Raw genomic sequence first — 20,720 nt, 5'->3', positions numbered from 1 at the left:
ATTGCCCCTATGTGTGAATGTGTCTGTCTGTCTGTCTGTCTGTCTGTCTGTCTGCCCTGCCATGGACTGGTGACCTGTCCAGGGTGTATCCTCCAGCACCCCCTGCGACCCAGAAGGAGAAGCAGCTTAGAAGGTGTGTGTGTGTGTTTCATCAGTTTAATTACATATAAATATATTTGTATGTATGTCTAAATGACAAGAATAATACTAGTAATTAGTAATAATACTAATAATAAATGAAATATTGCTTTCTTTCTCTCTCTCACACACACACACACACACACACACACACACACACACACATATATATATAGTCCATGTTGTTGACCCTGTCTGTGACAACACAACATCTGTTGATGTTAATGACCTTGCATGCTAACCGCTAATGGCGCAACTCTCCAGCCAACGCGCGTCTTTCCCAAGCCTTTATGGCTGAACGTAAACAGGGATTTACGCTAAGCACCGGCAATGCAGCGCCCCAGAGCGGCGGGTGGGCGGGGGAACGTGTGGGGGGTGTTCTTCTGGGGACACATGTTCATTGTGTAGCGTCTGGTCCTGTTTGTCCGAGTGAAACATGAGCCGCACGGTCAGTTACTCACACAGCATCTGCTGTCAGCGGCGCTCCGAGCACCACCTGCCCGCCCGCTCATCGCTCGCTCTGCGCGCTCTGGGCTCCTTTGTGCTGAGGCACCGAGCGCCGCTATGGGACCTCCATCTGGCCCGTGAGGATTACACCAGCCACGCGTGTTATTTTTAGCCCACTTTGCGCATGGTAGCGTCCATTTGGCCTATTTTTTTGCCTGTCCACGAACACGAGCCCTCAGTGAGGACCTGGCGCTTCCAGTCTTGTGGGTTTAAAGTGGGCTGAGCGCAGGGGGCGAAGAAGGGGAGGTGGACACGTCCAGACTCGCATCCCAGACTCGCTTCTGGCACTTAGGTTGTTCTGCCTGCTGTCTTCTGAATTTTGTACTCAGAGTCTCAGAATCGTGAGTTTCCTCCTCTCTTTTTTCATAGAATCAGAAGAAAAGGTATTATCTGAGGTGGGGTGCCATAATTGGTTGAGCTGCTGTGCTGTTTTCTGTCTCTGTATTCATAAATAGCCCTCAAATGAACACAGATATCTGCCTATAACCTCTTAATCTGGGCTACAGGGATAGCCTGAAGAGTATATTACCCTAATACACTTCACTAACACTGCAAGTAACAGGCAGGTGGTGCTCTGCTAGCTTTAAGTGCACCATCATTGGCTGCAATGTGACCACAACTGGTCCAAACCTTCCCTCTGTGCTTAAGTAAGAGCTTCCCAAAGCACTGCTAGTTGGTATTTTATTCGTATATGACTCAACACTTTTTTTTCTAGCGTAAAATTGTCTTTAAATGTATTCAGGACGGCTCGGAGGGTGCACTCCATAGCGTGCCATCCAAACCCAGACGCTGCAGAATTGTCATATCTGAAACATTAATAGACAGAAATAAATTCCGGTTTGGCACATGTCAGCCCTGACCGGTACATGTTCACAAATGGTGAATCCAAATGAAGTTTCTCATTTTAAACAAGAGTCTTTGCTGCTCTAATGTAGTGCAGTAATAAGGTCTTTTTCTATGGATATCCACCTGCACCCTCATAGACTCCCTTTGGCTCAGTTAGACCCAGCACTCCTAGTGCACGTCTCACGTTTTAAGTGCCCCTTTTCCGGTTCTTCTGCTTTATTCCTACAAAATTATCTCAATTTTAACTCCAGATTGCCTTATAGTACAAATTCTGACCTTTTGGAGCAAGTGGCACTGTCTGGCAAGCTCTCAAAGGCTCTTTGGAGACTCTGTGCGCCTCCAGCTGTCTCCAGAGTCACAGTTGCCTTGTTGTATAGGCTATTTGACTGCTGGGAGGCTGGAATATTTGAATGTCATTGGGGGAGGACGAGGGTAGCTTGAGGAGGGGGCTGCTCCATTGAGGGTTGCATGCATGCTATTTGACAGGAGCAAGTGGAGGCTTGTGCATGTGTGGTGCCTAGTGGGCCCTTTTTGAGCCACCAGGGCCTTCTATATGGCTCCAAAATGGTATGGTCCATTATGAACACCCCTGTTTTGAGAGCTGACATGGAAGTGGCCTTGTTGCAGGGATTGCTGGGAAGAAGAAGTACAGTCGAGATTGGGAATTTGGAGAGGGAGGTAGCTCTCTGAAGAGGTAAGAAAGGCTATGATGTCCAAAGGCTAGGCTGCCAATGGATGGATGGGGTGCATTGTGAGACACTGTTTCTTACATCCATGCCAGTGGATGCATGTTTAGAGGTGGTATATTGGGTTTATACTGGGTTGAAATGAGGATATTGAGCCAAGCATGAGTAAGGAAACATGGAGAGGCTGCTAGGGGGAGCTAGAGCTAAGCTGGCCAGGCAGGCTTGACTGTGATCTGCTTCAGAGGGGCTGGGGACCCTCTGAGATACTCACATTGGTAGATAAACACAGGAAAAGACGTGCATTGTTGTCTTATGGCTGTATGAAGTTGTTTTTCGATTGTTCTGTCTTGGTCCCAGGGCTGCAGGCCAAGGGGAGTGCCAAGATTAGCAGGCAGGCTAAGCTCTGTAAAAGAAAGAGAGGAAACCGTTGCAAAGGTGGAAAATGAGGAAGGAGAGCCATTCAAAGTAAACACATCTATGCAAATGAGCTCCTCTAGCACGGTTTTGTGTCATTTCGTTAGTCAAATTGGACGGATTAACTCCCCTTATGTGTATAGACAGAGAGCTTTAAAGATGGCCGCTCCTCAGTAGAGTGAGGGCAGTTGAAGTTGCTTACTTCCTGACTCGAGCCTCGTCCTGCTGGGTTCACCACCGTGCTGAACCTTCCTGACATGTAAACATGTTAATGACATATTTAATTGGCACATTTTAGGTTTTTTGTACATTTATAAGGCCCATGGGTCAGTGGGGTGGTGTGCTGTGGCCTAATCTGACTTTTTTTTGTTTAGAGTAGAAGCCTCAGCCCTCGTGGTTGCCTTGTTGTGGAGGCACCGTGTCTGTAGATAGTCGGGGTAGGCAGAGCTGGAAGCTGTTTAACCGTTTAACCGTTTGATTGTGTGTAAAGAAAGACTAGTTTACAGTGTCTCTTATCACCAGGACTACTCTTTCAGACGGCTGGTGGCTCACATGAGCTGACAGGATTATACTCAAGTGTTACTCAATCCTAACGATGCCTCGTCGACGAAGGGGGCGTGGGTGCGTTAGTCCGTTACACCACCAAAAGGGTTAAAACAGGTTCACAATGCTTGTTATTGCATACAAATGTCCCCCAAGTACTCCCTGTTTGCTTAAATGATGGAATTACCGTTATCTAGAAATATCACTTTCATTTTCTATATTAATTTAATGTTCATAATTCAAATTCTCACCTAATTAACCCTTTCATTGCCTGCCAGTCCTGAACATTTTGAAAAGGAAACCCATCTCCGGACGCTGGATGTGCAAGTGCAAAAAGGCCTCTGATTAAATTTGGCACATGTTCTGTTTACAGAAGTTCGGTTCAGCCTCTGATTCCACGGGCAATGCATCGTTTCACCTTCTCCTTATTAATTCACTTCAGACGGAGCCCCGAAGCGAGGTCATATTTGTAGTCTGAAGCAGATTCAGTGAAATGAAAGGCCCAAGCAGACACTGAAAATGCAGCTGTGAGAAGTAAATGAAGGAAAACATGAAGAACCTTTTTTTAAAATATCCCATTTTGTGCCTTATTGTTTTATTATTCACACTTTAACAAAGTGCTTATATGCTTTCCAAGGAATCACATCCCTAAAAGCTGCTGTGTACGCCTTTGAGGCCCGGTGCCTAAAAGTATCTGGGATGTAAAGGGTTAAAATTGAACTCTCTTGGTGGCCTGCCCGGTCAGGTTGTCTCAGTAGTCAGTGTGACAGATTTTGGACATAAATGCAAAAAATGTAAATCACCGCCCCCTCTGGTGAGTTTAGGGAACAGGCGTGGTAATTTTGAAAGCGGCCAACATGCATGTTATTGCAAAGTAGAGCTGTTGGCTACATAAACCCAGAGAAAAGCCACAGGCCTGTATGGAGCAGCCCTGAGGGGAGCTTTACAGTAGAAATCTCACTGCAGGCAAAGGCACACTCTGGGTCAAAGGCCTACCCCAGTGGTATGTAAGTAGGTGTGACCTACAAGTGTCTGAGTTGGAGCCGAGTGCAAGTCCTGTGCACTCCGTTTGGCATCTGTCATTTTTCTGCTTCACTTCCTGAGCCTTGGTGTGGATGAAGGGTTGATAAGACCTCTAGGGAGCGTGCTGCACAACCAACACTGTTGTCTTTACAGTCTGTGTTTAATAAGCATGGATGATGTTGCTTGTGTTTTTAGGGCTTTCTTCCATGCTTGAATTGAATTCCTCTAGTATTTTTAATGTAGCTATGCAGAATTTCCTGATCTGTCAGTCTTTAGGATTCTTTGTAAAAACTCTGAACACACCCATCCCAAACATCTCCTTGCGTGACGGATCATTCATTCCATTCTCAAATAGCATCCTATCCTATAGCCCCTAAAACCCCTTCGTAGGGGCTTGGGGTTTGGTTTATCCCAGTCACGGCTGTTGTCTTCACTGCTGTTGATCAGTAATGTGATGCCTGCTTAAATTTTAATGAGAACTGTTCCTGCGTTCTTTAAGCACAGGTCAACATTAGCCTTGATCAAAGCTGTTTTTTCAAATTTACCATCTGTTTTCTTTCAAACGTCTTCTTGTAGGTACTTCATGTAGGACGTACTGCAGTTAAACCCCAATGAGTTCAAAGCTTCAGTGTTTGAAACAATTACTGCCTGTTGTTCCTTGATTCAGAACAATGTCCTAGAACATACAGAACCTTCCCTCAGTACATTTCAAGATCTAGACTGCTAACCTGAAATGTTTTTGGCCTGAAATTGACATAAGGTTTTATTATTTCAGTATACACTCACCGGACACTTCATAGGTTTATAGACTTTCACCAAGGTGTTGGAAACGTTCCTCAGAGATTCTGGTTGGTTATTTGAGTTCCTGTTGTCTTTCTATCATCTGGAACCAGTCTGCCCATTCTCCTCTGACCTCTCACATCAACAAGGCATTTTCGTCCACACAACTGACCGCTCACTGGATATTTCCTCTTTTTCGGACCGTTCTCTGTGAACCCTAGAGATGGTTGTGTGTGAAAATCCCAATAGATCAGCAGTTTCTGAAATACTCAGACCAGCCCGTCTGGCACCAACAACCACGCCACGTTCAAAGCCCCTTAAATCCCCTTTCTTCCCCGTTCTGATGCTCGGTCTGCACTTCAGCAAGTCGTCTTGACCACCTCTACATGCCTAAATGCAGTGAGCTGCGGCCGTGTGATTGGCTGATTAGCTATTTGTGTTAACAAGCAACTGAACAGGTGTACCTAATAAAGTGGCTGGTGAGTGTATACTAAAGTAAGATTTCCCTGATCAGCAACTTGAACAAGAGGTCTCTGACACACAAATGAAGCTTATGTTCTTGCGCAATCTGCATCTCACAAAGGAAAGCTAAAAAGGCAATGGGTGGGAGTGCAAAACGTCCTGACGCCTCTCCGCCTTTTATGCTGGTTCATGGTACATAATGGAGGACAACTCTGATCTTCTCCTTTTTACCTTAATGCAGTGTCAGACCGCACTCAGCATGGTGGTCTGAAGGCTTTATCCATTAACTCTGAAGTCTCATTAACTCCTAACCTCCTTGTTCCTCTTGCATTGAGAGGAACAGGATCTGAGCTGCATTATTGAGACATGCATTGATTTTAATTGTACTTTCATTTTGGAGCAACAAAGTGAAACATCCACCCAAAATCTGCCAAAAATAAGATTCAGTCCTGTGCTGTTACTTTAATCAACTAGAGGAGCGTATCCACCCTATGCTCTGGTCTCCACGGGAGAACCGATAAACTACACTGCATTTTTCTTCTTATATGGTAAAATGTGTAGTTCTGTGAAGCATGTTTATCCTAATCAAAGGCCATAAAGTGATTTCTTGTAATCTATTTTTCACAGGAACTCCTGTCACCTTTAGAAGTAAGATTTCCAGGGAAGCGTTGTTCCAGGGAAGAGGGTGACCTGTGTACACGCCGCAGACAGAACTGCAACGTAAGACTTTCCGCTAACCCTGTTTGAACTCGTACAACCGATTGTGGCGACATCCACTTGTGTTTCGCAGAAACTGAAACTGTTCCCATGCAAGAGTAAATATCTATGCCATGAGTTTGAAGATTACTGGTTTAAAAAGAAATGCCTTAGTACAATCGCAGTCTGGCTTTTTGTTCATTCAGACTTTGACTTTGATGGGAAAGGCCATGGAATTACTTCTAAAGAGCTGGTGTGTTATAAGCAAGAAGAGCAATAATACAATAAATGCCAGTCATTGACTCCTGTAGCAATTCCAACTAAAGTCTGATGAGGCTTTATGAATTGATCAGTAGATCAGCCAAGACATCCAAAGTCTGCTTCTTTAGATTACAACTGGAGTTATGAGTCTAATGATGCTAACAAACACTACAACTCAATAGTCACCCAAACAGCCCAAATCGTTTCTGTAAAAAAAAAAAACAAAAAAAACATCCAAGTCCCCAAAACATCTGCAGACTTGCCAGTGTTGGTTAGAGCGCAGTAAGACCTAGTATGGGCTATAAAATGAAGAAAACCACACAGCTATGGGAAGCCAATTCAGAGGGCTGCTCTTCACTTGGAACTGATCTTGGATCAGGTTCCTAAATATTTATCACAGCCATTCTCAAAAATACTGATTCCAGATTAGCGTTCTGATCAGCGCCGGAGGTGGTTTGCAAATACAGACCCTGTTGTCTGAAGTGTCTGCCTGCAGTTTTTATAGCTCACAGGAAATCATTGTGTCTCAAAGCACATCAACAAGTCAGTGGGGTCTCAAGGAGGACCAGGGTGAAATAAGCTGGTATATTTTTCTAAAAATCACTTGGGCTATTAAGGTGGGTTCCAGTGTTTACTAGCAATGCTGGCCTGACTGCTCCAATTCTAAATTAAAGCAGCAAAATTTGGACTAATTTTGGACTAACCCACACAAATGATTCTTGACTAAACTATGAAAAAGGTTCTTCGTTCACATTTACAAAACCGATTATTTCAAAGAACCGGCAGGTTCTCTAGGGAACGAAGTGTTTCTTTTAGTATTGCTGCATCTTAATTTGCACGTTCCGTGAGTCGACTCTTAGTGGCGGTATCGCTGCCTTCCTCCTGACCTCTGCTGTTGCGCCTTTTTGCGGAAAGAACTTAACCACGAGCTCTTTGCTGTCACCTCTTGACACTCACCCAAGCACAGTGACCTTGAAAAACAGCAAGGGATGCTCTGCGGCTTCATTGTGATTACGGTGGAAAAAAACACTATGAATAAAATAAATTATCGTCTCGGCTCATGAATGAGGCAGAACTTGATTATCAAGCTCAGACATATTTTGTCTACAGACCATCAAGCGAAACTGGACTGTCAGAACAGACCAGACGGTCAAAGAATGTGATGTCCGTCACAGCCGTTTAGGAAGCAGCTGCGTGACACTTTCAGATTGCCAGTGCTCTGCTTCCCAGTGGGTCTTTACATGTCTTTACCCTCTTTACATATCATTTAATCTGGGAATCACAGCTTCAACCTAAACACTTCAACAATGCTATTCATTTCCTGCTCTTCTTTGGACTGCTTGGTTCTTGCTGTGCCTAAATGTAGTGTTGTGTTAAGTAAGTGAGTACATACTCTGCAGTTGCTGATTTATGGCCAATTGAGGCAGAGCGAGTCGCAGCCATTTTCTGTGCGGAGAGAGGGATTGCGGAACAGCTGCATTTTTTCCCTCCCTAACCCAATCAGCATTGCTCAGACATGAGTCACTCCCACACCCTGCCCTTATACGGCACAAAGGCAGGAGCTTTCTCTCCAGCCGGAGACTGAAATGGTGGCTGCCTGTACAAAAACAGGAGCAGCACCATTAGGAAGGGAACAGCTACGGACGTAAAGCAGGTAAGATCCTTAGATTAGCCCCCTTTTTATACAGCTTCTATCCGCATGCCTCATGTGAAGTCATTTCGTGGTAATCCTGCTGTTTAATGTAGTTACGTCAGGCTGCATCTGGTTTGTTTTTCCTTGTAAGCTAAGCAGTTTAGCCTGAAAAGAGGCAGTGCTTCACTGCTAGACCCACTCTCTACACTGTGCAGCGTATCGGCTGACTTATGTGAAGAAATACCTTGTCTTTTTTGTCTGTACACGTTTTCTGTTTAAGATATGCAGTACCAGATTTCTGACTAATGTAAACACACTGGGTACAAAACATAGAGAGTAGCCTTTAGTTAAATCGGTTTGGTCTGGGAATAAGAGGCAGTTTCATGGGATTTGCATGCATCCATGCATGCTTGCTTGAAAATTGATCCTTACAGGCGATTGTAAGAGCAGCCACTGTGGGAAAGGAAAAGTTCCTGCCTTTTTTTCTGTTCCTCAACACGTCAGGAAATGGTACAAGCTTCCTCTCACAATTCAAAGCTTTTGAAGAGAACTTCAGTAGTTCTGGTAGTGGTGAAACGGGTTAAGCTAACATTGGGCCAAAGATTGTTAACGGGTGAACTGCATTACCACCCCAGCTTGAGTCCGATACAAGATGTAATCTGTTCTGGGAAAGTGTGGCCATAACGATATTAGGAGAAGATGAACCTCTTTCAATGGTACATGCCATATTTCTCGTCTCCGCTAATTCAGAACTGGACAGCAACCTCCTGTGGGGGAGACCGGGCCGGGGTATACTGGGTTGCTTTTCTACTAAAGTGTTTGCTATTGGAAAACCCTAAAACAGCAAAAAATGAAGAGGAACCGAGATCACACTAAAGCACACTGTGGCTCTGGAGAACATGGACAATGATTTTTCTTACTTTAGTGGTTGGCGATGCACAGTTTTTCTGATTTTTGAGTTGCAACAGACAAAAAAGACATTTAAAAAAAAAAAAAAAAAACTTACCAAAAACTTTAAATGCAATTTCTATTCAGTGTTTGTATTGAAACATGCAGTTAGTTGGTTATATCCAGCATATGCTCAGAAAAGTATATTGTGAAGTAATTTATCACAATAAAATTAAATATCGTCATATTGCCCGCCTCTGTCTTATCACAGTCATAGCTTGGTTCATATGTTTCATCAACCATCTACTATTCCTTCTTCTTTCAGAATCGCAGGGGACCAAAGACTACCTGGATGAAAAGCCGCTGACCCTCTGTATTCATGGCGGACAAGGAGCAAATCAAACAGACTGCAGTCAAGGTGCTGGGCTATGTGGAGAAAATCTCCTCCTTCGCCTCCTCCATAGACCCCCTTTTCGGCATAGTCACCTCCCTGGTCGGGGTTGTGAGGAAGGGTCTGGTGGAAGAAGAAGTTCATGAGGTGGACAAGGACTTCCGTCAGATCCACGACAAGCTGGAGAGCATCTCGGAGAAGAACAAGCAGACCCTGCGACAGATCCGCATAGACGAGGTAAACGAGACCTTTGGCAAATACGAAGAATACATCAAGCACCAGTACGGCGCCTTCAACACTATGGTGGAAAGGGTCAAGGTGGATCCTGAGAACGCAAGACGTTACATGCGAGACTTTGAGAAGATCTACCAAAGGGACAAGAGCGACTTAAGTTTGGATGTGTACTATCGTGGCGTCATTGGGGCTGGCACGGTGTTTGGGAGGCCCCTGCTGAATGTTTACTTGGAGAACTGCGACAGGAACAGAAAGGTGATGGAGGCCAGGTGCTCTCACCTGGCTCATCTCTTCCAAATCGGCCTCATAGCGTTGATGGCCTACACCACAGTCACTGAGGATGATGAGGACGAGGTCAGGGATAAATGGGCCCAAAGGGTCATTGACATTCAAAAAAAGATGCAAGAGATACTGGACCAGTGTCAGGAGGAGAACTGACCTCAAATGCACTGAACCATTACTGAAATATAGTCATCTCATTTTCTGAAGGTTGGTAGTGGAACAAGCAATCAAATAATGGAACAAGCAATCAAATAATGGAACAAGCAATCAAACAAGCCAAAGTAACTTATATGGGTAACGAGGAACCTTCTGATTTCTTTGTCGTCTTTCCTATACTGCTTGTGTCCTTTTTGTATAGCACTTAAAAGATTATTTACTTCTTTTATTTACTTTAAAAAAGATTATGCATGCGAAACCATCAAGCAGGCTGAAATGCCGAATCGTAAAGTGTGGCTGAATGTATAGTAAAGCTGGAAGCTTTGCTTTGACATATTTTTGTATTTTATTTCACATTGCTGTACTTATCATTGCTGAAATATTGAGAGATTGCAACTGTGTACCACACTGTTTGATTTATTTGCACAAAAATAAATATTTGCCGTTTCAGGTACATACTCTGATTTTGGCCTTTTTTTGCTATTAGCTTTGGTTTGGAAATGGGATTTGCTGCATGTATCTGTTGAATACACAGTGTTGGAATAATTTATATATTATTATTATTTTAAATTACATCAGCTGTTATCAGTATGGCTGTTGTGGAAATCTCTGAATGCGTTCAGAAATCTTTTTAAGCGCATGTAGTTCGTTCCTAGTTGCTGGGCTACTCACCGTAGCTGGATATGTAAATAGATATGTTTTGCATTCAGTTGGGAAACAACCACTGCAGGCACTACAGAGGATTAGACGTTACAGTGTCAACTACCGTGAGATTCTTCCAAGCAAAATGACATTGCTATGAATGGTATAATGTGGCTAACCTCCCCTCATAGTGATGGATTTGACCTCATACAAGGTGGCCATTCTCTTATTTGTAAAGGAAAGATGCCAGACTGGATTGTGTTAAGGTATACCAGTGTTATTTTGCTTCTCCTACATAATATAATGCATACAGTATGTCATATTTCTGCCAGTTCATATTAGTTTTATGTTACCTAAATTGTCATGTCTCATTACATGCTTTCAGGTAAGATAGCAGACTTTATACGATGGCTCAAACGATTCTTTTCTTTCATTATAGGCCTTCGTTTTTTTGAAAAGAGCCTCTGTCTGTTTGCCATGGCTGACATTGTGATCTTAGAGGACCGAGACAAGCTGAAGAGAGGACTGGTGAAAGTCCTGGAGTGCGTGGCTACAATCTCGTCAGCGGCTGCCGTGGTGAACCCCATCTTTGGCGTGGCGGGCTCGCTGATCCGTGTTGTCTTGCACCAAATTGATGATGAAGAGATCCAGACGCTGAAGCGCGAGTTCAGCAGTGTGAACCGGGCGCTGGATGAGATCTCCCAGCAGAACCGAAGTGCCCTACTGCAGATCAAGAAAGAGACGCTGGACGGCCAGTACTGCCGCGTTGAGGAGAACATCCGCAACCAGTTCCGCAAATTCATGGAGATCGTGGAGGCACGGCCGGAGTACCAGCAACACAAAAAGGACGACTTTGAGGAGAGCTACGCCAACGACATGGGCGATCAGAACCTGCACACACTCTACGATGGTGTCATGGGGAAGCCCAAGCTCTTCAGCAGGCCCATCCTGGAAGTCTACATGACCCATTCCCAGGGCGACCGGCGGGTGATGGAGCGCCTGTGCACCCGCCTCACCTACCTCTTCTGCATCGGGCTGATCGCCCTCATGGGCTACGCTGCCATCATCGGGGATGATGAGGAAGGCTTGAGTGAGGAATGGGCTGAGAAGATGGAAAATGTGCAGGAGAGGATGCAGGAGGTGCTGAGAAGATGCAAGTGATTCTTCCTCCTTTTTCTACACACCGGACTCCTTATGTATCCCCTAGAGCAGTGGTCACCAACCCTGATGCTGGAGATCTACTTTCCTAGTTTCAACCATAACCAGCTCCAGCTAATTTGCTTTTCAAGATGTTCTTGATTGGCAAAATCAATTAGTGTTAATTAAGTAAAAGATATTTGGTGAGCCTTAGGGCACTGGTCACCAACCATTTTCCTGGAGGTCTAGCTGTTCTTGAAGATCACCAACCACCAAGCGTAATCTAACAGACCTGATCCAGCTGATTGAAGAAATAAAAAAAAAACGTTGCTTGCAAAAATGAAAAAGAAACAGGCACCAATTTGCATAATGCTAATAACACTTACTTGGTGGTTAAAGGCTTCCATTTGCTGTTAGACATATTTGCATATCCGGTCAAACTACTCCCTTAAAGTCTTCTGAAAAGTGTTTGATTCAGCCAAGTTGAGTAGATTTGGGTTCCAACTAAACTATTCGGGAAAGCAGATCTCTACAAGGGGGATGGGTGACCACTGCCCTAAAGGCAGTGTCTCACTGCTGCCCCCTTTGGTTTAGATTTATCTTTACAGTCTTAACGGTTTTCTCCCTCTCTTTCTATCATATTCCTTATTTCTCTCCTTTGTCATCTTGTGTCGTCTCTGTGTTACAAATAGCCCCTTGTTTTTGATTGTATGGACACACACTGTGATTCCGTCTCACTCCAACCAACCTGAAGTCTCCAGAGCTTAAAAACAGTCCCCAGGTGAACATGTTAGGATAGCAGTTATGAAAAAAGAATATGTAAATATTTAGTAGGGCTGGCCCGAACACGGTATGGTTGTTACTGCAGTTCAGAACATATACAGTAGGCACCAATTATATACAGTGCAGTGCAGAGCCTGGGATGAGGCGTGAAATTATCATGTGTCCAATTAAACCAGGTGTAATTTTTTTTTTTTTTAACATTCACATATATTAACTGTTCTGTCTTCTAAAGGCCTTTACCTATGACCTCTATTGTAATTTTTTTCTGGCTTAACAAAGAAAAAGTTTCCGAATAACAAAAAAACGAGGGGAAAAAAAAAACATAACCCACGTAACAAACAAACACTCGACTGTTCAGATTATTCGGGCCAGCCCCAGACATTTTACCCTTGACAGCTATGATAATGGTTATTTTTGAGGGCCGGTGGACAAAACCTCTAAATCTCTTTAGTAAATGAAACTGAATTAAGTTCTTTCAAACTGTGTAGCATTTTAAACCACATATTCATGCACCAAAACAAAAGCAGAGGGCTTCATGGGCCCTGTCCATACTTGCAGATTTGAGGATGGCTAGCCTGTCTTTCAGGTGCATGGTATCACTACGTCACGTTCACACCCAGCAGCCTGTCTGGGATTGGTCTTATGAAATCCAGTTGTTCACCATCCTTTCTTGCACTGCAGGTGGTTCTGCTACAAAATCGAAACAAGGCCAAACCCTGACTCTGTGAGGCTACCTCAAGCCTAATACGATGCTGTCTGTCATACACCAAGCACACAGAATGTATTAGTACTTGGTGTATTTGGTGTTTTGTTTAACACTAAGTAAGTACCCTGCATGCACTACGTCTACGTCTACCTAATACTGCTCAATTCAAATGAACCTGGTGGTGTTATTCCCACAGACCTGAAGCTACAAGCCACTTTCCTGGACATGTATTAAGCCTTTGGTGAACCACCGCTGGGAACTCTTTTTGTCTATGTTTAGGTTTAATTGGTTTGAGAAAATGGTCATACATCTTTACAGGGCATGCATTTGCTGACATAAGCTTAAAATGCTTGAAAGAAAACACTATAATGAATGAATATGTATACATATAAGTCTAACACTACAGAAGCATCACTAATTTGCATTGGCCAAACTTAGTTTTTGCACTTACTCCAGCCTTTCTGCCCTAAACAGAGATCCTGTAACATCATCATCACACGAATATGCCATTTATGAAGGCATTATTACCTGGAGTACACATGCTGGTCTAAGTGCTATGATGGCTCATCCAGAAAAGCCACGTGCATTTGTTTTAACACAAAAGATCCTAGAACTTTAGTTTTTAATAGGAAAAATGTGAAGAAGAGCAGCTTTCCGTGAAACGTTCGTCACATAGGCCGATGTGTTCGGTCAGAATACTGCTTTGTTTTAGCATTGTGCACTTCTGTGGTTGTCTAACCTCCTAAAATGGGAATCCCATTGAATTTTCAAAAAATAAATCTAATGTAATTCAATCATTTCAATGTAAAGAAAGTCATCCACAGTGGCTTGAGTCATAATCACAGTGGGGGTGATAGGAGCCAGACGTCTAGAGTTTTATCACAAAGTTATTACATGATATGATTACAAATAACCTGCCTGATGCCTGATGCATGGTTTTATTTAGGATACGATTTTAGGGTAAAATGCATTCTTTAGGGCAAGCTGAATGGAGTGGTACATGCAGGTTTTCTGGAAGGCAGAATAGTCGCCAAAGAAAACATACATTTTTGGGATTACCACTATTTTACCGTCAAAAACATCCCATGTTAAAAGTCATGATTATTTTGGTTAGTAAATAAAGTGGCTCTATTTGCACTGCACATACCCCATCTCTGGCTCCCATCACCACCACTACAAAGAAACATGAGGTAAATTTCTCTAAAATGCCACATTTTGCATCAAACCCCTCTGTCAGAATTACATTAGAATTTAGAAAAATTGGTGGAATCCCACTTTAATGCTGAAACAGATGAGTAGCTTTCTGAAGTGCTTTTTAATTTTAAATTAGCCGTTTTCTTTGACTAGGGATCATTTTGTGCCATTAATTGTTTCTCTGGTTTATATTCTGCCTGTTCATGTTGTATAACAGTACCTGAATCAAATAACTCCATTAAAATGTGCGATATACTGCTTCAAGTGTGGTGGGCCATTTAACTAAACCATGCCACTAGTGCCTCCTGTGTACTTAAATCAGTTACTTTCTCTTCTCCTTGTCTGTGCAGCATCACGTAATGGGCTGTTTAGGCTATCTGTCCTGGTTACAGATCACTTTAATGTATGTATATGCGCTTAAATTCAATTATTATGCACTTTCAAAATAAGACGAACAATAACATGCTTTTATGAGACGTCTCATTGCCTCTTGGGGCATCCTGACATTACTCGATGTTCCGGGACTGAATGCAAATGAGTGAGGAGTGCAGTTTGCACTGGGGACAGGTTTACTGACAATGAAGATGCTTTCATGGAAATCTATATATTTGTTATTTTTTGTTGCTGTTCAATATTGTATAAAGTACCATACAGCACTACTATTAAAAATGACATAAAAACCAAGAAAAATGTTTCTCTGATTTTTGTACAAGAAGATTATTTAACAACAAATGAAATGTGTTGCAATTCTTATGGAAACTGATTATTATGGTTGTATTGGTTAATACAGAGGCAGCGTGGTGGGTAGCACTGTTGCCTCACAGCAAGAAGGGCCTGGGTTCGAGTTCCCGGTCGGGCGACCAGGGTGCTTTCTGTGTGGAGTTTGCATGTTCTCTGTGTGGGTTTCCTCCGGGTTCTCCGGGTTCCTCCCACAGTCCGAAGACATGCAGTCAGGCCAATTGGACGTGCTAAATCTTGTGAATGTGTCTGTCTGGCGACCTGTCCAGGGTGCATCCTGCCTTTCGCCCGATGTCAGCTGGGATTGGCTCCAGTTTCCCCCACGACCCAGAAGGAGAAGCGGCTTAGAAGGTGTGTGTGTGTGTGTGGTAAATACAAGTAAGCAGCTCACAGGAAATGGCATCATGGCTGAAAAGCATGATTCAGATATATACATCATTGCCATGATAAAATAATCAATCCAACACAACTATTGTATAAACAAATTGAAAGATAAAATAGTTGTGATGTAAAATGTGATATATTTATCACTGTGATAGGATGTGTACTTGAATTCTATGCATTACTTTTTCCGATGTGTTTTAAAAAGCAAGGCCGTTTCTAGACGAAAAGCTGCTTTTTCTATTACGCTGTCAGATCTTTCTTATGTATACGAGAAGAGAAATGCAGTTACTGGGGTCTTAGTGGGACAGAAAGTGGTCAGTGCTATAAATGGAAACACTGCAGTGCCAGATTGTGGTCATAAGACATGTGACGTCAAATAGGCCCTATGCTGCAATTCCACTTACTGCCTCTAGATGGAGACATTCTCTTTACAACCCAAAGACATAAACCTGCCCTGAACTGGAGCTGCATTTGATTTGTCTACGGCAGGGGTGCGCAACTCAACCCTGGAGGGCCGGTGTCCAGCACAATTTGGAGGTTTTCCTACTTAAACATACCCACTAAACCTGTCAGTTAACAGATAAATGCAATCAGGTGTGCTGTAGTAGGTAAATCACCAAACTGTGCTGGACATTTAGGCAGGCCTAAGACAGAAGAGCTCATATGTGAATAGAATTGCTGGAATTAAACACAGAACCACCGTTAGAATTATACGGGAAATATTACATTCATTACTTCATTTCATAGGTAATGCCAAGACACAATAATTAATCAATGAGGTGAGTTTTATCACTCAGTATAGTTTTTTGGTCACTTGGGGCTACTGGTTTTTAACAAAGCAACGAGAAATCCAAATTTGATTGTGAATAAAAGTATGAAAATTATATGCCATTAAAAATTATATTGATGCTGATGTACAGTGCTGTGTGAAAGTTTTAGGCATTTAAGCACATTTTTAACCAGTTGACCTCAGCAGTGAGTTTATTACAACATACATTAGAATAAAGTCGTATTCATAATTCAAATAAACAGAAAAACAATAAAAAGTAACAAGAATTTCTTGGGTCCATATTTTTCCTTGACACCTTCACAGCCGCCACAGAGACTCGTTAATATCATCAATTACATCATGAGCTCAATTTACTGAGCACTGATTGGTCAAACCAGGAGCTGCTTTTTAACTACATATAATACTGGGCTTCCTCGAGGAGGAGAGGCTTGGAGATGGGTAAACAAACACACAAACATCCAGAAAATCAGTTTATTATATAATCATTATTAATTAATATTCTATAAATTTCGTTTATTCAAATATTAACACTTTTCTCAGCAAATAAACACAAAGTACACAGATTTTGAAAATGTGTCTTGGGTGCCTCAGACTTTCACACAGTGCTGTAAAAACACTTCAGACCAATCAGAACAATTTCTGTGACTTTTTTTCTTATGATACTAAATTGAGTTGAAAGTGTATGTGAAAGGGTTAATAAAAAGCACACATTAACCCTCTGACTTGGTTCCCAGCTTTGGGCCAGCCTCTGCAGATGACACTGTCATAATTCCCTTTGCCAGTAGAGGTCAGTAAGGACTGCAGGATCTCCTCTGCAACAATATTGACACTATATTTAAGCGAGTTATTTCCTAGAACAGTAAAAGTCATTTAAATCAGATAGTAAAGCTTCCCATAACGTTCCTGTGAATGTCATTTGTATTCAGAAGCTTATTACTTTTCTACTTTTGCCATTCTATCCAATTGTGGGCAAGTGGACATGTTGATTTTACTGCTTTTAAACAACTCGAATCGTTTCGGTTGCTGTATTTAAAGCTGTCAGCAGATCTATTAAGGGGGACTGTCACTGTCTTCAGGTGCGTCCTCGACAGCTCATCTCCCTCCACTGCTGTCTGACTATCTACAGTGGCGCTTCAATGACTGCTGAAACACAGAAAGTCAGGGATATTTGGCTTTTGGGTGAAATTTCAGGATAAACCTAAAATGCACTCCTGGTGAACTTAAGGTGACCTTCACAACTTGCTGTTCTCTAACAAGGAGCTTAACGGCAAAGTGGTGGTGGTGGTGGTGGTGTTACAGTGTGGGCAGGTGTGTCCAGTCAATACAGAACTGCCCTACACTTTGTGAACGGAACAGTGACCCAGTGGCCCAAACTGCTGAATAACATCCTTAATCCAGTCACTGCGCCTCTGCATGAACAACACAGGCCTCATTTCATCTTCATGGACGACGATGCTCCAGCTCACAGAGGCCGCATCATTAGGGAACGGCTGCTGGAGACTGGGGTACCTCAAACGGAGTGGCCTACACTTTCTTCAGACCTGAATCCCATAGAAAACCTATGGGATCAGCCGAGTCGCCGTGTAGAGGCTCGTAACTCTGTACCCCAGAACCTCAATGACCTGAGGGTTGCCCTTCAAGAAGAGTGGGACGCCCTGCCTCAGCAGACTTGTGAACAGCGTGAGATGTCATTGTTGGCTGTAATTGATGCTCAAAGGCGCATGACGATTTATTGAGACACTGAGATTGTTTGTTGGGGTAAGTTATACCCACCACTGCTGTTGGCTTTTGTTTCAATAAATTGTTTGAGATGAGGAAATTACCATCGCATGCTTCTACTAAAATGCCCTACTTTCATCATATAATATCACTGTAGTGCCAAATACCCCTAACTTTGTGTGAGTAGTGTATATAGTTCATTTACGATCCAAAACCACCAGTGAACCTGCATGTGTCTTCTGAGATTTCACATTTTGATAATAAAAAAATAGTGGTAAATCCAATAATAACTTTGCTCTGGGGACTATTTTGCCTTATAATGCCTTGCATGTACCCCTCCGCCATAAATTACTTTAAAAATATGTTTGGGTCCAAAATTTTTTCTCAAAATTGTTGTAAAACAGTGTCTCAGACATCAGGCAGTGTATTCACAACCATGCAACATAATCATTTTCTGTAAAGGAGGTTTTGGTGGTTTTGAAGGCCAAACAATTCTCTTTTCTCTAGAATGAGAATGTGTTTTATATCAATCCACCAATGACTTTATTTATACTTTAAACATTGAGTTATGCAGACATTTCCAAAATAGGTGGAATTCCCCTTTAATTCAGATTACCAGCACTAGCCTGTAGCTTGACAACAGCAGCTGGACAGATAACAGATTCAGTGTTGCTCTGTCAGACAATGGAACAGATGTTGCTCTTTCTACATGAATCAGTGATGCACAACAGTCTCACTATAACATGTTTTACTGTAATATCACGATGCTTATATTCACAGTATTACCTGGACTATATCATGATTAGAATGACTGAAATGTGAACACAGCTTGCACCTGTGCTGGAAAGGCAAACTCCGCTATTAATATGTATGTATACTTTTCTCAGTCCTTCACAAAGTCCTTCTGTTGGTTACATTAATGCCCAGCTATTCTGCCTCGTTCCCTAAAATGCATTTTCTCTCTTGTATCTCAGTGGAGCTTCAGCCGGTGATTATGTGATGGCAAATTGAACTCGTTTTAACATCCGATTTTTTTTTTCTAAAATGATTTTGATGAGTGAGTTCTTTAAAATAGATTTGGCACACGTCTAAGGTCAGACACAAAAACATCCTCCCATAGGCTTCCACAGGGCATAGAACAGATTGGCTCCGTCTAATTAAGCACATGAGCAGTTTAATGACGTCACATTTTAGCATGCTTGTGTGAATGAGTGTCTGTTTTGATTCTGACATTTGAATATTCACCCAAATTCATTTTAGAGCTAGTATCCTGCCTAAATAGGGCGGTACGGTGGCACGGTGGGTGGCGCTGTCGCCTCAAAGCAAGAAGGGTCTGGGTTCGAATCCCCGGCTGGGTGACCAGGATCCTTCTGTGGGGAGTCAGCATTTTCTCCCCGTGTCTGTGTGGGTTTCCCCCGGGTTCTCCGGTTTCCTCCCACAGTCAGGCTGACTGGACACGCTGCATTACCCCTAGGTGTGATTGCTCCTGTCCTGCCTGCACCGGTCTCTGACAGCGAAAACTTACCCATGGACTACAACTCCCATAATGCCCTGGACTCGTTTATCACATGTCCCACAGATCACATGACTCTAACCAGGTCTCAGTCACCGGAGCTGTAGATTGCCTTCACCTGTTACCACTAGTATATATTCCCCTTTGTTCGCTGTTTTACTCGCTGAGTATTGTTTCCCAGCTCTATGAAGTGGTCTTGTTATGACTGTGTATTCTCCGTGTATGACTTTTTTGCCTGTTTCTCCGCTTGTGGTTTTTGCCTCGCCTCTGATATTGGTCTGCCACGCTTCAAACCCTGGACTGTTACTTCACCCTGATATGTTTTGGATTTTGTTCCTTTACTTAACATTGAGACCCCGGCCCGTTTTTGACGGCTCTTTTGGACTGACCCTTTTTAATAAAGCCTCATATCCGCGCTTGTCTTCTCCCTGCCCGGTCGTGACTCAAAAACTCAGAGTTTTGTTTAAATGTTCTATCATTCCTTTTATAAACAGAAATTAGCACGACAAACTAATTATTATCAGTATTAGTGTTATTAATATTACAGTATTAGTTTAGCCATGTGAAGACAGTCATCACTAGTCCTTATGCTAAAATGCTTTCGGATTGCTCCACATTATTTGAGTGGATCAGACGCAGCAGTGCTGCTGGAGTTTTTAAACACCTCAGTGTCGCTGCTGGACTGAGAATAGTCCACCAACCAGAAACATCCAGCCAGCAGCGTCCTGTGACCACTGATGAAGGACTAGAGGATGACCTCCACAAACTGTGCAGCAGCAGATGAGCTGTCGTCTCTGACTTTACATCTACAAGGTGGACCAACAAGGTAGGAGTGTCTATTAGAGTGGACAGTGAGTGGACACAGTGTTTAAAAACTCCAGCAGCACTGCTGCGTCTGATCCACTCGTACCAGCACAACATACACTAACACACCACCACCACCACTTCAGTGTTACTGCAGTGCTGAGAATGATCCACCACCCAAATAGTACCAGCTATGTGAGGGTCCATGGGGGGTCCTGAGCACTGAAGAACAGGGTAACAAAGTACCAGAGAAACCGATGGACTACAGTCTGTTATTTTAGAACTACAATTCCCACCTACAGAGTAAGTGGAGCTGATAAAATGGACAATGAGTGAAGAAACAAGGTCATAACGTTACACCCGATCGGCA

The 20,720-nt window shown here is 43.0% G+C and overlaps 1 protein-coding gene across 4 annotated transcripts; it reads left to right on the top strand.

Moving 5' to 3' along the window:
• The first annotated feature begins 967 nt into the window (after positions 1-967).
• rpz (rapunzel) lies at positions 968-15,092 on the top strand. 4 transcript variants are annotated; one of them, XM_037533881.1, is made up of 3 exons: positions 968-986; positions 6,027-6,119; positions 11,022-15,092. In XM_037533881.1, exon 3 carries the CDS (start codon positions 11,060-11,062, stop codon positions 11,741-11,743), a length of 684 nt encoding a protein of 227 aa, XP_037389778.1. In that variant the 5' UTR covers positions 968-986; positions 6,027-6,119; positions 11,022-11,059; the 3' UTR covers positions 11,744-15,092. The 4 variants fall into 4 exon arrangements, with proteins under 4 accessions (XP_037389778.1, XP_017564214.1, XP_017564217.1 ...); XM_017708725.2 differs by lacking the exon at positions 968-986 and adding an exon at positions 2,104-2,185; XM_017708728.2 differs by lacking the exons at positions 968-986; positions 11,022-15,092 and adding exons at positions 2,104-2,185; positions 9,203-10,394.
• The last annotated feature ends 5,628 nt before the right edge of the window (positions 15,093-20,720 follow it).

The sequence above is a fragment of the Pygocentrus nattereri genome, chromosome 24 (genome assembly GCF_015220715.1).
Source record: "Pygocentrus nattereri isolate fPygNat1 chromosome 24, fPygNat1.pri, whole genome shotgun sequence".
NCBI lineage: Eukaryota > Metazoa > Chordata > Actinopteri > Characiformes > Serrasalmidae > Pygocentrus > Pygocentrus nattereri.
The sequence above is the reverse complement of the archived record's forward strand: the minus strand, read 5'-3'. Positions and strand labels throughout refer to the sequence as shown.

What these genes read in the sequence shown, in the direction of transcription:
- rpz (XM_037533881.1), top strand. Translation starts at nt 11,060, where the DNA reads ATGGCTGACATTGTGATCTTAGAGGACCGAGACAAGCTGAAGAGAGGA.